The 17,864-nt window shown below is 50.3% G+C and overlaps 1 protein-coding gene across 2 annotated transcripts in view; it reads right to left on the reverse strand.

Annotated features, from left to right (window-relative positions):
• Window positions 1–483: 483 nt before the first annotated feature.
• Window positions 484–17,864, reverse strand: part of DLGAP5 (DLG associated protein 5) — a 206,177-nt gene continuing 188,796 nt past the window's right edge. For both annotated transcript variants that reach the window (XM_086937441.1, XM_086937440.1), the window contains exon 19: window positions 484–1,268. In XM_086937441.1, coding sequence (XP_086793567.1) covers window positions 1,179–1,268 — 90 coding nt within the window. In that variant the 3' untranslated portion in view covers window positions 484–1,178. The remainder of the gene's footprint in view (window positions 1,269–17,864) is intronic.

Below are 17,864 nucleotides of genomic sequence, written 5' to 3' on the forward strand. Positions count from 1 at the left end.
ATCAGATCAGCCCTCTGTGCATTAGTTCCCACTTCAGCGCCAGGACAGCTTTGAGGAACTGCACACTTTCTAAATTAAACTAATAAAAACACAGTAGAACATCTGGATTGTTTGCAACTCTTAGCACTCTCTCAGCCCACTTCTCAGATGAGTACCTCCTGCTGTCAGACGGTCACCCAGCAGATCTTTGCACACAAATGCAACTCCATCGAATCTTGCGAACCCCCCAGGGCCCTACAGTTATCGCTTCGTTTCGTTCAGAATAACACAAAGAGCAAAGACCGCGCCTGGCACAAACGTCACGAGTTGAGTTTCTTCCCAGCAGAAAAGAATCTAGAAACTAATATCGTGTCTGAAGCACTAGCTTCAACAGTGAAGCTGCGCGTGCCTAGAATTCCCAGTTTACATTTTCTTGCTGCACTAGTAAAAATTCGACATTCAACACCACAATTCACAGAAAGTCAGAACAGTTAAAACTTGCACTTCTAATCTTCAAAGCAGTGTTTAATAGAGTCAAAATATACAATATTAGTTTTCACTTCAAAATACAAATTGCAGTTTTGGCTCTCTGCACATTAGAGCACACTTTTTTCCTTTTTTTGAAAATGAAAAGTATCCATCGACTTCATCACAATAAAAAAATATATAACTTCGAAGGAAAGATTATATCATAAAAACAGTTCAGATTAATTTACTACAAGTCGAAATCGTAAAACACTGAAGTCAAGATAAAACACTGATTATACAAACCAGCTTTTGAAGAAAAGAGAAAACAAGCCTAGTGTTTAGGGGGACTCTGCAACCGCACGCCAAGGGACGCCATGCCTGGGCCCTCGAGCCATCGTTTTCAGCCGCCTGCCGGCTCGGACTCTCTTCATTACTGTAGCTTTAAAACTCTGGGCCTTCGCATCCAAATGTGTGCACTGCTATTGGTTGAAAAGCCAGGATCGGCGGAAGGTTCTGGTAGCACGGTGCTGCTTGGCCCAAACGCTCACATTGTCAGCATGGTTATATTAAAACTCGAATAGCCAATAGTTAACTTGCTGCAACTTTTGAGCCAAACCGTAGGCTTGTACGCTACATTTGTGATATACATTAACACTTAAGTTTACATTCTATACTTGACGAGCAACATCCACTATATCTCATGTACACTATTTACATAAATACTTTTTTAATCACATAGTAACAGGTGAGAATACTATTAAATCATTTGCTTCAACTGCAGGTGGAAGTTCAGATGTAAGTTCCGCAGGTTGAAATTTGGCCTGAAAATAAAAAAATTAAACAGGCATCAGTAGTTTGTACACTCAGTTTGAGAATCTTTTTATAGGATACAGCCATTGCTGTAATGGCAAACTTATCTTGAACCCTAGAGGCATCTTCCTGACAAAGCACATTCTGGTTAGTACAAATTACTCAGCATCTAGGTGTCGATGGATATTCCTTTTGTAGAGTAGGTGATAAGACTTTGTTTTATATAAACTAAAAGTAGTGTTCAAAACGAACAATTCACAACACTGCCCAGGGTGGCTTAGCTCCAGTTAGAGCTCTATACATCTGATTAGTTAACATCCACTCCGAGGGGTCTACAGAGAGAAGGATGTGAAGACCAAGTCCTCTAGAAGGAGCTAAATACTAGGGGTGCAGAAGTCACACTGGTGATAACGGAAATGTTACTTGTAATCCTATTTTTCCATCATGGGAACCCTCACAGAATTCATGTATATTGAATATCTGTCTACATGCAGTAGATCTGCCTGATTAAATGACACTTATTACCACTGCTGAGTGGGAGGAAGAGCTATTAATCCAAAGTAAAGCTCAAGTGGCTCAAGGTGAACCTCGTTTCCACAATAGTAAGAAACACCCTATTCCACTGAACGGATCCTTTCATAAACAGAACACAAGGTATAGTGATACACAATCGCTTTAAACTTGCTGTGCTACTATAGGATCAGTTCTCCTTTGCACTAACTTCCAAGCCAAACCTTAGTCATCCTGAAATACTGGGCCTTGGTTACCCTGTAATATAGGAACATTAATTGTATACATTTTTTAAAGAAAGGAACATGGTAAAACTAAGTTTGAGTCTATAGTCCCTTGAAGTGTGTTCGAGTGTTTGTACAATCATTCACAATTGCCATTAAAATATTGTGAGAAAATGCCCTTTTGCATTGTTAGCCCCTCAGACCCACAGTCTGGTTTTTATGTGGTTTCAATCGTAGTGCACAGGGTCCCTGCCATCCAGGTCCCCTGTACCAGTGCTCAGTCCATAAAAACATATCCCCAATTGGCATTTCTACCCTCTGTAAGCCCGTAGGAAGTGTTACCCTGGATACTTATGGCCTGGAGCTGAAGAGGGTCCCCTGGGACACCCCGCCTCACTGAGACATGCCACTGCCCTTGCGGCTTGCACACCTCTGAGAGGGAGAAAAAGACAAAGTTGACAGGGCACCTTGTCTTGGGGCTATTTCAACCAGCAATGCCTTGAGGTATAGGTAAGTCACCCCTCTAGAAGGCCTCACTGCCCTAAGGCAGGGTGCATTATACCAAAGGTGAGGGTATATTTGCCTGAGCACATATGCCTCTACAATAATGGTATCTATTCCTCAATATTGCAAGTGAAGCCATAGAGAGTACATGGGCTGGAAACTCGACAACTCAAGTTTCACAGCACCATGATGGCTTCACTGAACACAGGTGAGTTTGGTACCAAAGTACTCGTCTCGATAAATCCACACTGATGCCAGTGTGTGATTTATTGTACCATGTAGTCAGAGGGCACTTCAGAGGTGCCCCCTCAAAACCTACAGACCCTGGTGTGGACGCTGACCGGCTGTAGGCAGCCAGCCACCACCAAACATGTTTCTGGACACCTGGGTAGAGAGCCCCTGCTCTCTGGAACCATAAACCATGTACATCCTGGGCAGAGGTGTCCCAACACCCGAAGCCCTGGGTCTTGGTGGGCTAAACAAAGTGCCCCTACGACCCCCTACATCTCTAGCTACCTGTGCTGTCCTGTTTCTCCCCCCTGCAACCCCCAGTGGAACTTTTGCAGCCTGTTTGACAAAAGAAAAATACTAATTGAAAAGCATTGGGCGCTCAATGTCGAAATTGCACCCTGCTCCTGCTACCCCTATGCCACTAGTGGTGTATGTTTGGTGCTGCTTTGTGGACCCCTCTGTGCTTATAGCTTGGCCCCCTGCAACCAATCCACTTACCTGAAAGCACTGTGGCTCCAGGCAATCCCCGCTCCGCCAGTCTCCATTGTAAAGAATTCTACCGAACTCAGATTTTGACCTTGGCACTCGGCTGCCCCTTGTGCCACTGGTGGTGCAGTTTTGGTACTCACCTGACCTTTGCCCCTTGATGACTTTTGGTTCCGAACACTAGGTTTGTTAGTGCATATCTTACCGGTTTAACCACAATATTCTTTTCCTCATAGGACAACCCTGAACAGTACTGAAAATTGTCGATTTTTCAAAGTGAAAAGTTATATTTATTTAAAAATGTACTTACCTTATTGTAAATATCTTGGTATTAAAATGAAAAACAAAGTAGATTTCTAAAATTGGTCTGGCTCTCCTCCTTGAATCATGTGTCTATTACTGATCACCGTTGTGCAATAAATGTTTTAAACTCTTAAGCCTAAGGCTGCTCGCCCACACTACCACAAATAATGCACTTTGGGTTTTACACGAATGAATGAATGGAATAATTTTGCAAGGTGTCTTAGCGATGAACGGATCATAAGCAGAAAAACCTTCTGCCCGAGGACACCTCTTGCGTAGCTCAATCTCTTAAGAAAACAACAGGTCTTCAACTGTTTTCTGAATTGCAGCATGATGGGTTGCGATCATAAGGCAAGGAGTTCCATAGTTTACCTTCACGGTACAAGAGCATTCTTCCACCCCATTTTGCTTTGTTTTTTCTTGGGACAGTGATCATTCACGCAGAGCTCAATCAAAGGTTCCTACAAGGAATATACCAGAAGAACCGATCCTGAAAAAAGGCTGGACCTGCTCTGTAGAGGCCCTTGTGGATTATGCACACAGCCTTAAATGAAATCCTCTTCTCCACTGGCCACCAGTGTAGGCCCTGCATTAGAGGAGAGATTGGTCCAAAGTTGGGGACCTTCAGTAACATTCTTGCTGCTGCGTTCTGCAAGGACTGGAGCTTTTTTTATCAGATATTTAGAAGTGCCTAATGTAGGGCATTCCAGTAATCCATGTTCGAGAAGATGAGTGCCATCACAGTCTTCTGCGGATCAAACTGAATAAACTGAAGAATTTTCCTGAGAACTCAGCATGAAAAAACCTGCCGAGGTCACAGCATTGATTTGTTCAGAGAAACATAGTTTGGTGTCCAAGAACTCCCAGATTTCTTGCCTTCTATGCTAGCCTTTGTAAACAAGCATTTACAAAAAAATAGGTCTCGCATTTGCGAGAGTTTGAGCTAATGGCATTGTAAATGACAATGCCTTTTATTTATCGGTTTGTAAAAACCGACACATGAATAAAAAAAGCATCCTCATTTACAATGCCATTAGCTCAAACACTTGTTTAAAAAAACTTCCCCAGTTTGTTGTGCTTCAGGCTACACAAACATGGAACAAAAGAACAAGTTACTTACCTTCGGTAACGATATATCTGTAAGAAACATTAGTTAGTGTTAGATTCCTTACCTTAGAATATCCCCAGGCGTCAGTCTGGATCCGGAAACTTTTGCGTAGCAGTACCCCTGCGCGTCGGTAGGCGTCGTCTGCAGGCGTCCCCTGCGGCTCCGCGTCCGTCGTCGGCGTCGTGATGACGTCGCTGGAGTATATAGACGCCGCCTCCGCGCGCTGACGTCAGTTCTTTGCACACAGCTTTTCCGCGCCAGGAGACGCAGAGCCATGAGAGAACCAACACTGGTGCCATGTAAAACTAGGGCCCTGAAAGGGATGACCTTAACCCTAGGTATCAGTTCGCAGAACGGGGAGGATGGGTGGGTTCGGTAAGGAATCTAACACTAACTAATGTTTCTTACAGATATATCGTTACCGAAGGTAAGTAACTTGTTCATCTGAAAGAAACACGTTAGTGTTAGATTCCTTACCTTAGAATACATACCCCAGCAATACCAACCCCGGTGGTGGGTCTGCGAACCAATACAAAACTACACCAGAAAGTCCTGGAGGACAGAACGGCCAAAGAAGCCATCCCTCCGGACTTGACTGTCCAGGCAGTAGTGCCTCGCAAAGGTGTGCAGCGAGGCCCACGTAGCCGCTTGGCAAATGTCCTGCAAGGGGACTCCCCGGCCCAGGGCAGTAGTAGCCGCCGTGGCCCGAGTGGAATGGGCCCTCAGCCCAACAGGAGGCTCCTTCCGAGCCAAAGAGTAGCACGCTTTGATGCAGAGGACGACCCATCGAGAGATGGTTCGTTTACAAACCGCCCGTCCCTTCTTCGCACCCACGTAGCCAACAAACAGTTGGTCATCCACCCGGAACTGGCGTGTGCGATCCATGTAAAATGAAAGCGCACGTTTTGGGTCCAGACGATGGAGCCGCTCTTCATCCTTTGAAGGATGCGGAGGCGGGAAGTAGGAAGGGAGGGTGATGGACTGCCCGATGTGAAAGGCCGAAACAACCTTGGGCAGGAAAGAAGGTCTAGTCCTCAGAACCACCTTGTCAGGATGAATGGACAGGAAAGGAGGTTGGACAGAAAGAGCCTGGAGCTCACTCACCCTCCTGGCAGAGGTGATGGCAACCAGGAAAGCCGTCTTTAAAGTCAGGAGACGGAGAGGGCAAGAATGAAGGGGCTCAAAGGGAGCACACATCAGGAAAGTTAGAACCAGGTTCAAATCCCACTGAGGCATCACAAACGGAACAGGTGGAAACATGTGAGTGATGCCTGTCAAGAATCGAGTTACAATCGGGGATTTGAACAAAGAAGGCTGATCAGGAAGCCTCAAAAAGGCTGAAAGGGCAGAAAGGTAGCCCTTGATAGTGCCCAGAGCAGAGCCCTGCTGGGCAAGAGAAAGAAGAAACAGAAGAACCTGGAAAGAGGGGCAGAAAGAGGATCCACAGCCTTTGCTGTGCACCATGCCACAAATCTGTTCCACCGACAGGCGTATACCGACTTAGTGGAGGGACGCCTGGCTGCCAGAATAACATCACAGACTTCAGGAGGCAAGTCAAATGGCCTCAACTGCCGCCGCTCAATCTCCAAGCATGGAGGTGGAGACTGGACAGGTTCGGGTGGAGGACCGTCCCCTGCTGCTGCGACAGAAGGTCCTCCTGAAGGGGCAGGCGGATCGGGGGACCGACTGACATGCTGAGTAGCTCGGGATACCAGTACCTTCGAGCCCAGTCCGGAGCCACAAGGATAACTTGGGCCCGGTCGCGCCTGATCTTCTTCAGCACTCTGGGCAGAAGTGGTATAGGCGGAAAGGCGTATAACAGACCGCAACTCCACTCTCGCCGAAAGGCGTCGCCGTGCGAGTGCCGTCTTGGAAACTCCAACGCGCAGAACTGATGACATTGCGCGTTCTCTTCTGTGGCGAATAGATCTAACCAAGGCCCTCCCCATTGCAGAAAGATGCCTTGCGCCACGTCCGAGTTCAGACGCCATTCGTGATCCATCGAGCACCGACGGCTGAGTTCGTCCGCCCTGGCGTTCAGAGAACCTGCCAGGTGTTGAACCGTCAGAGTCACGCCCTGACGTTCCAGCCATTGTGAGAGGCGCAGAGCCTCCTGGCAAAGGGTCCACGACCCCACTCCGCCCTGTTAGTTGCAGTACCACATGGCGGTGGTGTTGTCGGTGAACACCTGCACTACACTCCCGTTGACAAAGGGGAGGAATGCCTTCAGTGCCAGACGAATCGCCCGCAGCTCCAACAGATTGATATGGAGCCGGGACTCCGCCGGAGACCAGATGCCTCTGATCTCTGCCTCTCCCAAGTGGCCACCCCAGCCTTGGAGGGACGCGTCCGTCACGACAACGTGCTCCGGTTGGGGAAGGGAGAGGGACTTGCCCCTGACCCAATCGCGGTCCGTAAGCCACCACTGCAGTTGTCTCGCAGTGCCCTCCGAGATCAAGACGTGGTCGGACAAGTTGCCCTGATGCTGGGCCCACTGAAACTTCAGGTCCCACTGCAGAGCCCGCATCCGCCACCTGGCGTGATGCACCAGAAGGATGCAGGAAGCCATCAGTCCCAGCAGCCGCAGCGTCAACCTGACCGAGACTCGGGATAGCGGCTGAAAGATGGGAATCAAAGCCTGAATATCCCGAACCCGCCGTTCCGGAGGATAAACCCGAAACTGCGCCGAGTCCAGAACCGCTCCGATGAAAAGGAGCTTTTGAGAGGGACACAGGTGTGATTTCGGCACGTTGATGGAGAACCCCAGGTCGTGCAAGAGGTCTGCCGTCATCTGAAGGTGGTGGACGACTGTTTGGGGCGAGCCCGCCTTCAACAACCAATCGTCCAGGTAGGGGAAGACTGAAACCCCCAACCTGCGCAGATGGGCTGCGACCACCGCCATCACCTTTGTGAACACCCGTGGGGCGCTGGTAAGGCCGAAGGGGAGCACGATAAACTGAAAGTGCTCCAGGCCTACCGTGAACCGCAGGTAACGCCGGTGGGCCGGCAGGACGGGGATGTGAAAATAGGCGTCCTGCAAGTCCAACGCTACCATCCAGTCTTGTGGGTCTAGAGCAGCCAAGACCTGAGCTAACGTCAACATCTTGAACTTCTCCTTCCGGAGGAAGCCGTTGACGTTCCTTAGATCCAAGATAGGACGTAGGCCCCCCTTGTCCTTCTTGGGCACCAGAAAGTAGTGGGAATAGCAACCACGCCCTACTTCTGGCCCAGGAACGCGCTCGATGGCCCCCTTGGCCAAGAGGGCCGTAACTTCCTCCTGCAGAAGTGTCAAGTGGTCCCCCGACACACGGTGGTTCTGCGGTGGCATGGCTGGAGGAGAGGTCTCGAAGGGGAGGGAGTAGCCCCTTCGGACGATTTGCAGCACCCACCTGTCCGAAGTGATCGTGCGCCAGTGAGCGTGGTGATGGCGAACCCTGCCACCCACTGGCGTCACATGGGGCCGAAAGCACGGACTAGGAGGATTTTGGGGTAGATGCGGCGGGGGAAGGTGTGGTCTGACCCCGCCGTTGTCCCCGACCGCCACCACGGCGGTTTCCACGGCCGCCACCGCGTTGAAAGGATTGTTGCGGCGCGTGGCTGGCAGCACGTGTGGGGGCGCCCCTTCCTTGGCCACGAAAGGGACGAAACGAACCCGTTTGCTGACGCTGGGTCGAGAGACCCAAGGACTTGGCCGTGACCCTGGAGTCCTTGAAGCGTTCCAGCGCGTGGTCCGCCTTGTCACCGAACAGGTGACAGCCATCAAACGGCATGTCCATCAAGGTATTCTGGACATCAGCCGAAAAATTGGCGGATCTCAGCCAGGCGTGGCGACGAATCGCCACCGTCGTTTACATAGCCCTGCCCAGCGAGTCGGTCGTATCAAGACCACACCGAATTGAATATTTCGCTGCATCCCGGCCCTCAGCCACAGCTTGACCGAGTTTTGCCTGCACCTCCATGGGGCATTCTGGCAGCAGTTCCGCGACCGTATCCCACACAGAGTGGGTGTAGCGGCCCAAGAGGCAAGCGGTGTTGCAAGACCGCAGGCCCAAACTAATGGACGAGAAGACCTTTTTGCCAAACTGGTCATACCTCTTGGATTCCCGGTCGGGCGGGGCCGACGGGAATGCGGACTGGGAGGTCGAGGCCTGGATCACCAGACTCTCAGGAGTGGGGTGGGTAGACAGGTACTTGGGGTCGTCCGGACAAGGACGGTGGCGCCTGGCCACGTTCCGATCAACAGGCGCACCTGAAGCGGGCCTGGACCACGTGCCCAACAGAACGTCTGACAAGGCTTCATTAAATGGCAGCAGTGGCTCCTGTGGGCATGACTGCGGTTTGAAGACCTCGGTGAGGATGTTAGGCCTCACGGCCGCGACGGGGAGCTCAAGGTGTAAGGCCTTGGCAGCCCTCAGCACCACAGAATAGGCAGCTCCCTCCACCGATGCCACGGAAGGAGGAGAGATCAAACCAGGGTTAGGAGAGTCGTCCAAACCACTGGCATCCCCCAAGTCACCTGTCCAGTCCGGGTCATACTGGCACTCGCGTGACAGAGGGTCCTCGGACCCCTCCCAACCTTCACCGTACTCCTCATCCTCTCCGTATTCGGAGTCAATGATGAAGACCGGCTCCTCGGGGTTCATGGGCCCCATCGGCGCCGGGACCGGCGTCGAGCGACGCCCGTCCGGCGCCGCGTCCGGCGTCGGAGAAGGTAAGGGGACGGCGCCGCAACCCCACCGCCGGCCGGAGCCGGCACTGGAGAACCGGCGCCGCGCGGGGGCGGCGTCGGGGGTAACCCCGATGGCAACGGCGCCGGGGAGGCCGGAAGACCAGCCGGCGCCGATCCCGAAGGCCCTTGCGGCGCCGGGGTCAGAGCCGTCGGCGGCGCCGGAGCACCCGACGGCGCCGAGGCAGGGACACCCGAACCGCCAGGGCCCCCAGACGGTAGCACTGGGCCCGAAGGCACCGTAGGCCCCGTCGGAGAAGCGAGCGCCCTCATGGCCATGAGGAACGCCTCGATCTCCTCAGGCGTCGCGCCATGCCCAGGGACCGGAGGGTATGAGGCAGGCCGCGCCGGCGACTCTCGCGGAGCCGCGGGGTTGGGGTCACCCGAGCCCCCGGCCGCGTCGGGGGGGAGTCGGGGGTACGATGACGACGCCCTGACTTCTTGTGCTTCCTACCTGACGAGCCTGACAAGTGGTGTCGACTTCCGGAACGCTCGGCGCGGCTCCGCAACCGCTCCCTAGAACGCTCTCTCGACCTCCGGCCGGACCGGGACCGCTCCCGGTCCCGACGTGGGGCCGACACCCGGAGCTCCAGTAGCTTGCGGGACCGCTCCCGCCTAGCCTTGTTGGTGAGGGCCCGGCAGTCGACACAGGAGTCCACGTCGTGGTCGGGGCCCAGACACCGGAGACAGAGGCGGTGATGGTCCGTGACCGACATCGTGCGCTCACAGTCATCGCAATTCTTGAACCCAGGCATCCTATCAGGCACAATAAGAGAAAAAACAATCGAAAAACTTGGTCAAAGACCGGAGTACTGCTCTTCAGATCTGCGTCCACTGGCGCGGAAAAAAGAAGAACTGACGTCAGCGCGCGGAGGCGGCGTCTATATACTCCAGCGACGTCATCACGGCGCACGACGCCGACGACGGACGCGGAGCCGCAGGGGACGCCTGCAGACGACGCCTACCGACGCGCAGGGGTACTGCTACCTGTGACTTTATTCTTTCATTTCTAACATATTACAGCCGCAAACAGGCGAATTTGAACAAACATTCAGCAGAACAGTTCTCCCGCACCGGAAGTGAACCGGTTGAACCGTTTGGTTATTTCTCAGCAGCAGTACCGGTCTACAACAACAAATTGCTCTGTATTAACACACCACTAACCCTCTACACAGTTAGATACACATTACGCAGCCTTGCCTTTGCCAGTGTTTACCATGAGCAATCGGGAGACTGAAGGATTAAGAGCAGATATACTACGGTAGGTTTGTGTGCACATCTAGGTTTTAAACAGTCCGGTCATTGAAAGCGCTCGCAGCACACCGAGCACAACACTGCAGGCACATATGCCTTACAGAGGTCCCAGTGGCTGCCCTACACAAACGTGTGCTGCGAGTAACAGCGGTGTTCAGTGATTTTTGTGCAGAGCATCCTTCTGAATAATTTGTTCAAAACATGCACCCTGCAAATGACAGTATGATTTGTGGACGAGGCACTAAGAGCTGATAAGGATGCCTGCATCATCGCTCGACACCTTTAAATAACACTGTAAATTGGGGGGGGGGGGAGGGGCGGTAGGGGGAGGGGCGCATGCAGATGGTGCAGGCAGCGCCTGTCCCCTTCCGGGGCTCTCGTGCTGACGAGAGAGCCCCGGTTCCAGAGAGGAAGAGCGGCACACAGCAGTGCGGGGCTCCCATGCCTAAGGAAAATGCCCTGAGTCGTGCAGCCAGCAGAGAGGAAGAGCGGCACACAGCAGTGCGGGCTCCCAAACAGCCAGCCACTGTTGAGGATCCTCCCCCTGCAGACCGGGTTAGTGGGGGGATTCGCAATTTGTGCCGATGAAGGCACAGTATCTATGTTTATTTCCTGAGCGGACCCTCCATTGCGGGCCGCTCCAAAGATGGGGCGAAAGTGAAACTGCATGCTTGTTTGCCTGGGAAGCGGGACAGGAAATGTGCGCGTGCCTGTACGTGCACGTTCACAGACCCTAATCGCCTGCACGTGCCCATGTCTGTACCACTACCTGTGTATCATCAGCGTAGGAGAATACAGCCAGGCCAAAACTGTGAATAAGATTGACAAGGGGAGTGACATACACATTAAATAAGGTGGGGCTAAGAGCAAACCACTGATGCACCCCATAGGGAGGAGAGAAAGGGTCTGGAACTTGCGTCTCCCAGCTCTACCCACTGTTGTCTATCGTTGATAAACAAGCTCAACAATGTTAGTGCAGTGTTCCTAAAACCGAATGAATTAAATAGTTTGTGAGGTGCGTGATGAACTGTTTTAAAGGCAGCAGAGAGATCCCGTAAAATAAATGTAGCTATGCTGCCCTTGTCAACTACTCCCTTTAGTTCCTCTGATGCTGCCACCAGTGCTGATTCAGTACAATGGTTTGCTCTAAAACCATATTGAGAAGAATCAAGAAATTTGTTAGTATCTAAAAAGGATAATATTTCCTTGTTCATTGCCTTCTCTAAAATCTTGGTACGAAACAGAAGACTGGAAATTGGTGAAAAAATCCGCCCTGAGCAGGTGTAAAGTTATCAACCTAAGGAAGGATGGAAGCTCTTTTCCAAATAACTGGGTATTGTCCAGAATTAAGCATCTCATTTAGTATATCCATGATTAGTCCAGCAACCATGCTGGCAGCAAGAATAATGACCAGAGGAGGACAAGGGTCTGAAGGGGCATCGGATTTAATGGAGCTTATGAGACCAATTGTTCTTTCCAAGGTAAGAGGTGAGAACCTTTCGAATCTGGGCGTTTTATAAAGGCCCAGAGGTTAGTCCGGAGTTCAAAACCTTAACCTGTTCTGAAACTGCATCTAATTTCTGTGTGTTCGAGGAGAAGGAAAACCCCTAAAATATAAAATTCACTTTAAGTTGAATCACTTTGCAATCAGTTGGCTAATTTTTTCCATCAGGAATGAAGATGTTTCTGTTATTCCATTTGGACAGGGATTTGACAGCTTTGAAAAGTTCCCTGGTAGTGTTTGTCGCTGATCTAATTTTAACAGCGAAATATTTGGTCGTTTTTGCTTTAACTTCTTTACTCAGCAATTTTTTGTACTTTATTTTTTCTTCAAGATAATATTCTTTCCTCCATTTGTGCTCCTGATTTTTACACTTCAATTGTGCAGTTTTTAATTCTCCTGAGAATCATGGGGCTGGTAAATTTTTCCTGTAGCTCTTAAATATTTTTTCTGGTACCACACTTTGGCAGGCTGCATCTTACCAGTGCTTATAATTATTGCTGCATTATTGACATGGTCTGCAGCAGGAACTGATTTAGAGTGTCCTGCAGTGCCTCCACATTGAGGTTTTTCCATGGCCTGTATATTTCAATTCTAACTGTTTTTTTCAGTGATGCTCTATTACAGGGAGTTATTGGAAAAGACAAATTGCCTTGTGGTCTGACCAAGAAAGTGGGAGGATTTTATCGATTTTCAGTTCAATTATTTTTGAAAACTCCATCCAGTTTTGATTGGCCAGATGGGTGGGTTCTTCAATTAACGGTTGAAGCACTTAAGAGTTTCAATAAGTAATACTTCTCTGGGTTGGTAAAATGCTCAAGATGAAAATTGAAGTCCCCTACTATTGTAAAATTTGAGTAATCTATACAAGGTTCCATAAAGGACTGCATTTTATGAATAAAACTGCTCCTTCGGCCAGGTGGTCGATAGACTAATAGTCCCTGGAACGTGTATGACTTAATAATTTTTATACTAAAGCGAAATGCTTCATAGTCTAGATGGGGTATTGGTTGAAAGCTGGCATCAATTGAGCTTCAATACACAATCGCTATCCCCGAACCTCCTATACACTTTTGGGAACCCCTGGACTGTATATGGTATTACAAGTAGGTGGCTATACCATACACTGTGCCAGCTTCCTACAAATATGGAAACCATTTTAGAATACATTAAAAAAACGAGTTTCTTGTATTTTGTAATGGCCCATGTGGCAAATAGTTATCAATAGCCAACATAGCTCCTGTGAGAAGTTGGCCCGATAAGCAGCGTTCGCTATTCTAGCGACCACTATGTATCGTTCCAAACGACCCTTATGGTGATTGGTTGTAAGTCAACCTCAGACCAGCTATCCTAGTAGCGTGGATACGAGCAGTCTTCGGGCTAAACTCTATAGGGCGTGTTAAGCCAGCTGTAATACCATCACATACCCCTTGAACACCAAGTGAAAGGACACCACACAAGTGTTATGAAAATAAACAGTATATTTATTAGAATCACAACAGCCCTGTACTCTTTATGAGGACAGGGTACTAAGCACAGAACAAAAGCTCTTAGAAAATACTTCAAGTGCACAATTAAAACAAGTGCCCGAGGGCACGGAAAGTTTAGTGGTCTCGGGCGGACCCGATAAGGCAAGTCGGAAGCTCGGGACTCGGGACCCTAGAGTAAGGAGGCTATGCAGGCACCGAAATGCCGAAGTTACCTAGCCACGAGGGCTGCGGCTGCACAAGTCTTACAGGCGTCGGGGTCTTCGCTGACGAGCCAGGAGCCGGAAGAAAAGGAGTTGCTGGCCGGCGACCAGTGATGAATAGTTCGTAGAGATCCAAGCCTGGATCAGTGATCGTGGATACCTGAAAGCAGAGGGGACCAAGTTCGTACTACTAGCCAGTAGTCAGAGGGTACCAGGAAGGCACCGGATGGCCGTCACCTCGAATAGGTGAGTGGGCGACGCTAGGCTCTGCAGTCTCACGGACCAGGAGGCGTTGTCGGCGACCCGGATAGAGGTGCGAGCTGTCCCACGAAGGTTGATGCTGTCGGCGTCGCTGGGCCCAGGATTGGGGCAACAAGCCTTGGCAGATTTCAGGCCACGTGGTGGGCCTAAAATGGCGTCTTGAGTGGACCAGGAGGGTCCGGGGTGCTCCTCTCGAAAAAGGGAGCAAGGGCCGATCTGGAGCAACCAGACCAGCAGCGTTGGTTGTCGGATGTCGTCAAAGAAGGGCACAAGCCAGCGGCTAGTGACCAGACAACGTGCTGAGCAGCGAGCAGAAGGGCCCCACGCAGATCGTGGAGATGCTGGGAGACTGCACTTCGGTGCTGGAGCGGCTCAGGGTCGGGGCTTCTCGGACCCCAGAGCACTCACCAGAGAATTGCTTCGATGGTCGTGCTGGTTAAGAAAGCGTGCAGGTTTTGATGATGGCCGGTCCCTCGAGGTCTCCTCGCACCCACAGATCTCAGCTGAGCTGACGACGTGGGTAGAGGTCAAAGGTGCCAGGGAAGCCGGTTCTCGTCGAGCTGGGCCATCAGCTCCTTGAGGAAGGACTTGCAGCAAACCGCAGCGTTCTTAGATGGTGCCTGCGGATGCAGGGTGACTACTCCTTAGCCACAAGGGAGAAATCTTGAGAAGAGTCTCGAAGTCCTTTCGTAGAAAGTATTCTTGATTCAAAGATGATCTAATTTGGAAGGGTCCCCGCTCCGGCCTTTATCCTAAAGAAAGGGGTGGGTACATGACTAGGTCCTGCCCTAAGGGTGGACCCAGGAAGGGGGGTAGTTACACCCCTCTCCCCCTGCTGGACTTTCCCCAGGTCAGGGGCTGCGCGCCCCTGGAACTGGTTCTAGCCGGCAGATGCGTAGTGAGCACCGGGGTGCCACTCCGCAGTCACCTTCTTGCAAAGCCCTACCTACCCAGAATACACAAACCCTGTCTGGGACGGTGCGAACACCGCCCTCGACAGGAAACCCTTTGTCCAAGCTCTCCTCGCTGGAAGGACTCCCAGCAGCAGGAGGTCAGACTTGTGTCTGTGGTGGCAGCGTCCATTTTGTGGAGCTGAGGCTTCAGTGAACTTTAACCGGGGTTCACAGTTGCGTACATGTCGTGTCCCTCTAGAAGGGCGGAATGCTAACCTCGTCGCCAGAATTGGTGAGGGGGCAGCATCCCGATTCGTATGACACCTTACTCGACATGTCTTGATAACGCGATACCGAAGTTACCGATGATACGTGTTATCATGGAACAGCCATTGGGTCTTGGTTCCGCAAGCTGCAACCGGGCTCGGCTCGTGCCAGAGCCCAATTCACAAGGTTCCATGCACTCTGCCTTCAGGATTGTTAAGGCCTGCCATAGGAGTGACTGAGAGGAACTCGGGTGTCCATTTTAAGGTTAGGTATAGGGATACTACACCTACAGCAACGGGCGAGTACGCCACGTGGCCCCAGCTGTCGTGCAGCCAGTTGTGTCAGATTTAGATGGCCATCCAGGGGTGGCATAATACATGCTTCAGCCCCTGGTAGGCCCTGGTTACACCGATGCCCTGAGTTACAGGGTCTGACAGGGTGGCCCAGTTCCAATTGGGTAATGCACCTTAGGTACACATATCAATTTAGCGAGAGAACAGCTAGGCTGTGGGTCTGATTGGCAGGCCCACAGCCCGAGAAAGTCGTAAACCAGTGAAACAAAAGCAAAAAGTCCGGGTGATCATAGGATTGCAGACCCTACTCTCCTACAGCTCCATTTTTCATGAATTATATACTGCAATTAATTCGTTTTACAACATTGTGTCGCAAGTATACTATTGCCTTCATAGCTTCTGGTGCACAGCTATGGATACGTGGCATTTTGTAATGCCTGAATTTTGTCCTATTCATTAATTTCACCTTTGTTATTATGTGCCTGTCTGCATCACGTTGAAGACTCATTTACCAACATAAAACTGATTTAGAATAAATAAATTGTAAATTGTGTGTCTTGTAAAGCGCACTGCTACCCGCACTGCAGGCCTCGTAGCGCTATAGACCGCTGGGGAACCCGTCCTGGCTTTCCCTGTGAGATGGTCCCTCCTGGGAGTCTCCAAGGTGAAACCAGGCATCCCCGGCGTTTGTGAGAGGCCGTTGTGGAGATGAGGAAAGCTTAATGCCCAGAGTTGCAGAGTGTGATCCCTGATTAGAGTAGGCACCGAGGCGAGAATTATCAAGTCCGCTGATCCTGGTCCAAGACCCTGCCGCGTCGGGAATCGAACCCTGGTCCCAGGCTGTTCTCTGCTCTCGGGTCTGCCGCCTCTAACCAGTGAGCCACACCACTCCACTTTAGGAAGCCTTTAATTCTGTAAAACAAAGGACTGTTTATGTTCTTTTTATATGAAGACCTATGGACTGCTGATGGGTATTTGCTATACATCACCTTGTAAAATACAAAAAAAATTATAATGAACCACCGTTCCAATCTGGACAAACTTGTCCCAGCATTCTAGTTAATTGAGCATTTCAAAGAACAGTACAAAAGAAGACTTTAAACTGCACACAATTCGGGGGACAAAAACGCCTGGCATTTTAGATCCCACATGCCTTTACTATAAGATGTACATACACATAACTGGTTACAGAGGCACTCCCAGTCTGTGCATACCCAGGACACCGTCAGAATGCAATAATGAGAAATCTGCAGGAAAGTGTCTCCACGGCGTTCCCCATTGCCCAGCTGAATTGTAGCAGTATATGCAGGTTTCACCAACATACTTGCTTCTAACAGCGTAATTGACATTTACTTTCGCTGGCACGGGACACACAAGCAATTTATGAACATACCAAAAGGCTGAAGCTTATCTAAAACCCTTCCTGAACCCTAGGCTACTTTTTTACCCGATAGAGAAGATAAAGCAAAACTACTGCCAGCCGGATAGTCATTGGGTTAGAAGATTTAAATTGCCCACCTCTCCAATCTCTCAAAAACTGTTGTGGCACAACCTATTAAGCAAAATAGGATGGGCAAGGGTAAAAACTCCAAGCTAGATCAGATACCTGAACCAGGTCACCTGCACAGCATGCAGTTAGCATCACAGAATAGCATATATCGATGCAACATGATGTGCACAGACGGATAGATGAAAGAGGGGCCGCGTAAGAGCTACAAGATGCCCTATATAGCATAAACGTTACTGTTGTGACCACAGTGGACAGCAGCTAGACCTGACTGACATTGGGAAGCATAATGGTAACCATAGCGAAGTGGCCTGGGGAAAAACGTGTTCCCATTACTATTTGCAATTCTATACTCCAACTCCACGTATTGACAGCAGGCACTCCGCTACCTGGATCCACGCTATCAATATGCTGGTAGAGCCAGTCATAGAAAAATATTTCACAGGAATCTATTAAAGGAGGACAGGGAAGGTTCAATAATCTTGGCATTCAGGTATGCTCAGATAAGGGCAGGTTAGTTGCCAGGTAGAAGGGTCCACGCTGTCCGGACACGCTTCAGTGCCTACCTAGTTGTAAGGAACAGGGAGCTGCCATAGGATAACTCCACCTACCAATTGCTACAGGAGTTGAAAGACCGGCGTTAAAGCCTAAGCCACATGGGAAACACTTGAATAGGGAGACTAATAATGAGTAGTGGTTAGAGACATACAATACACAGACGCTCTCAGTAAACACAAGATGAACAAGTTACCTTCAGTAATGCTCTTTCCGGCGGTTTTGTAATCCAACCACAGAACTCACATGAATAATATTCCCAGGTGCCAGACTGGATCGGGACGTTTCATAGTA

Source organism: Lissotriton vulgaris, chromosome 9 (genome assembly GCF_964263255.1).
Source record: "Lissotriton vulgaris chromosome 9, aLisVul1.2, whole genome shotgun sequence".
NCBI classification, from domain to species: Eukaryota; Metazoa; Chordata; class Amphibia; order Caudata; family Salamandridae; genus Lissotriton; species Lissotriton vulgaris.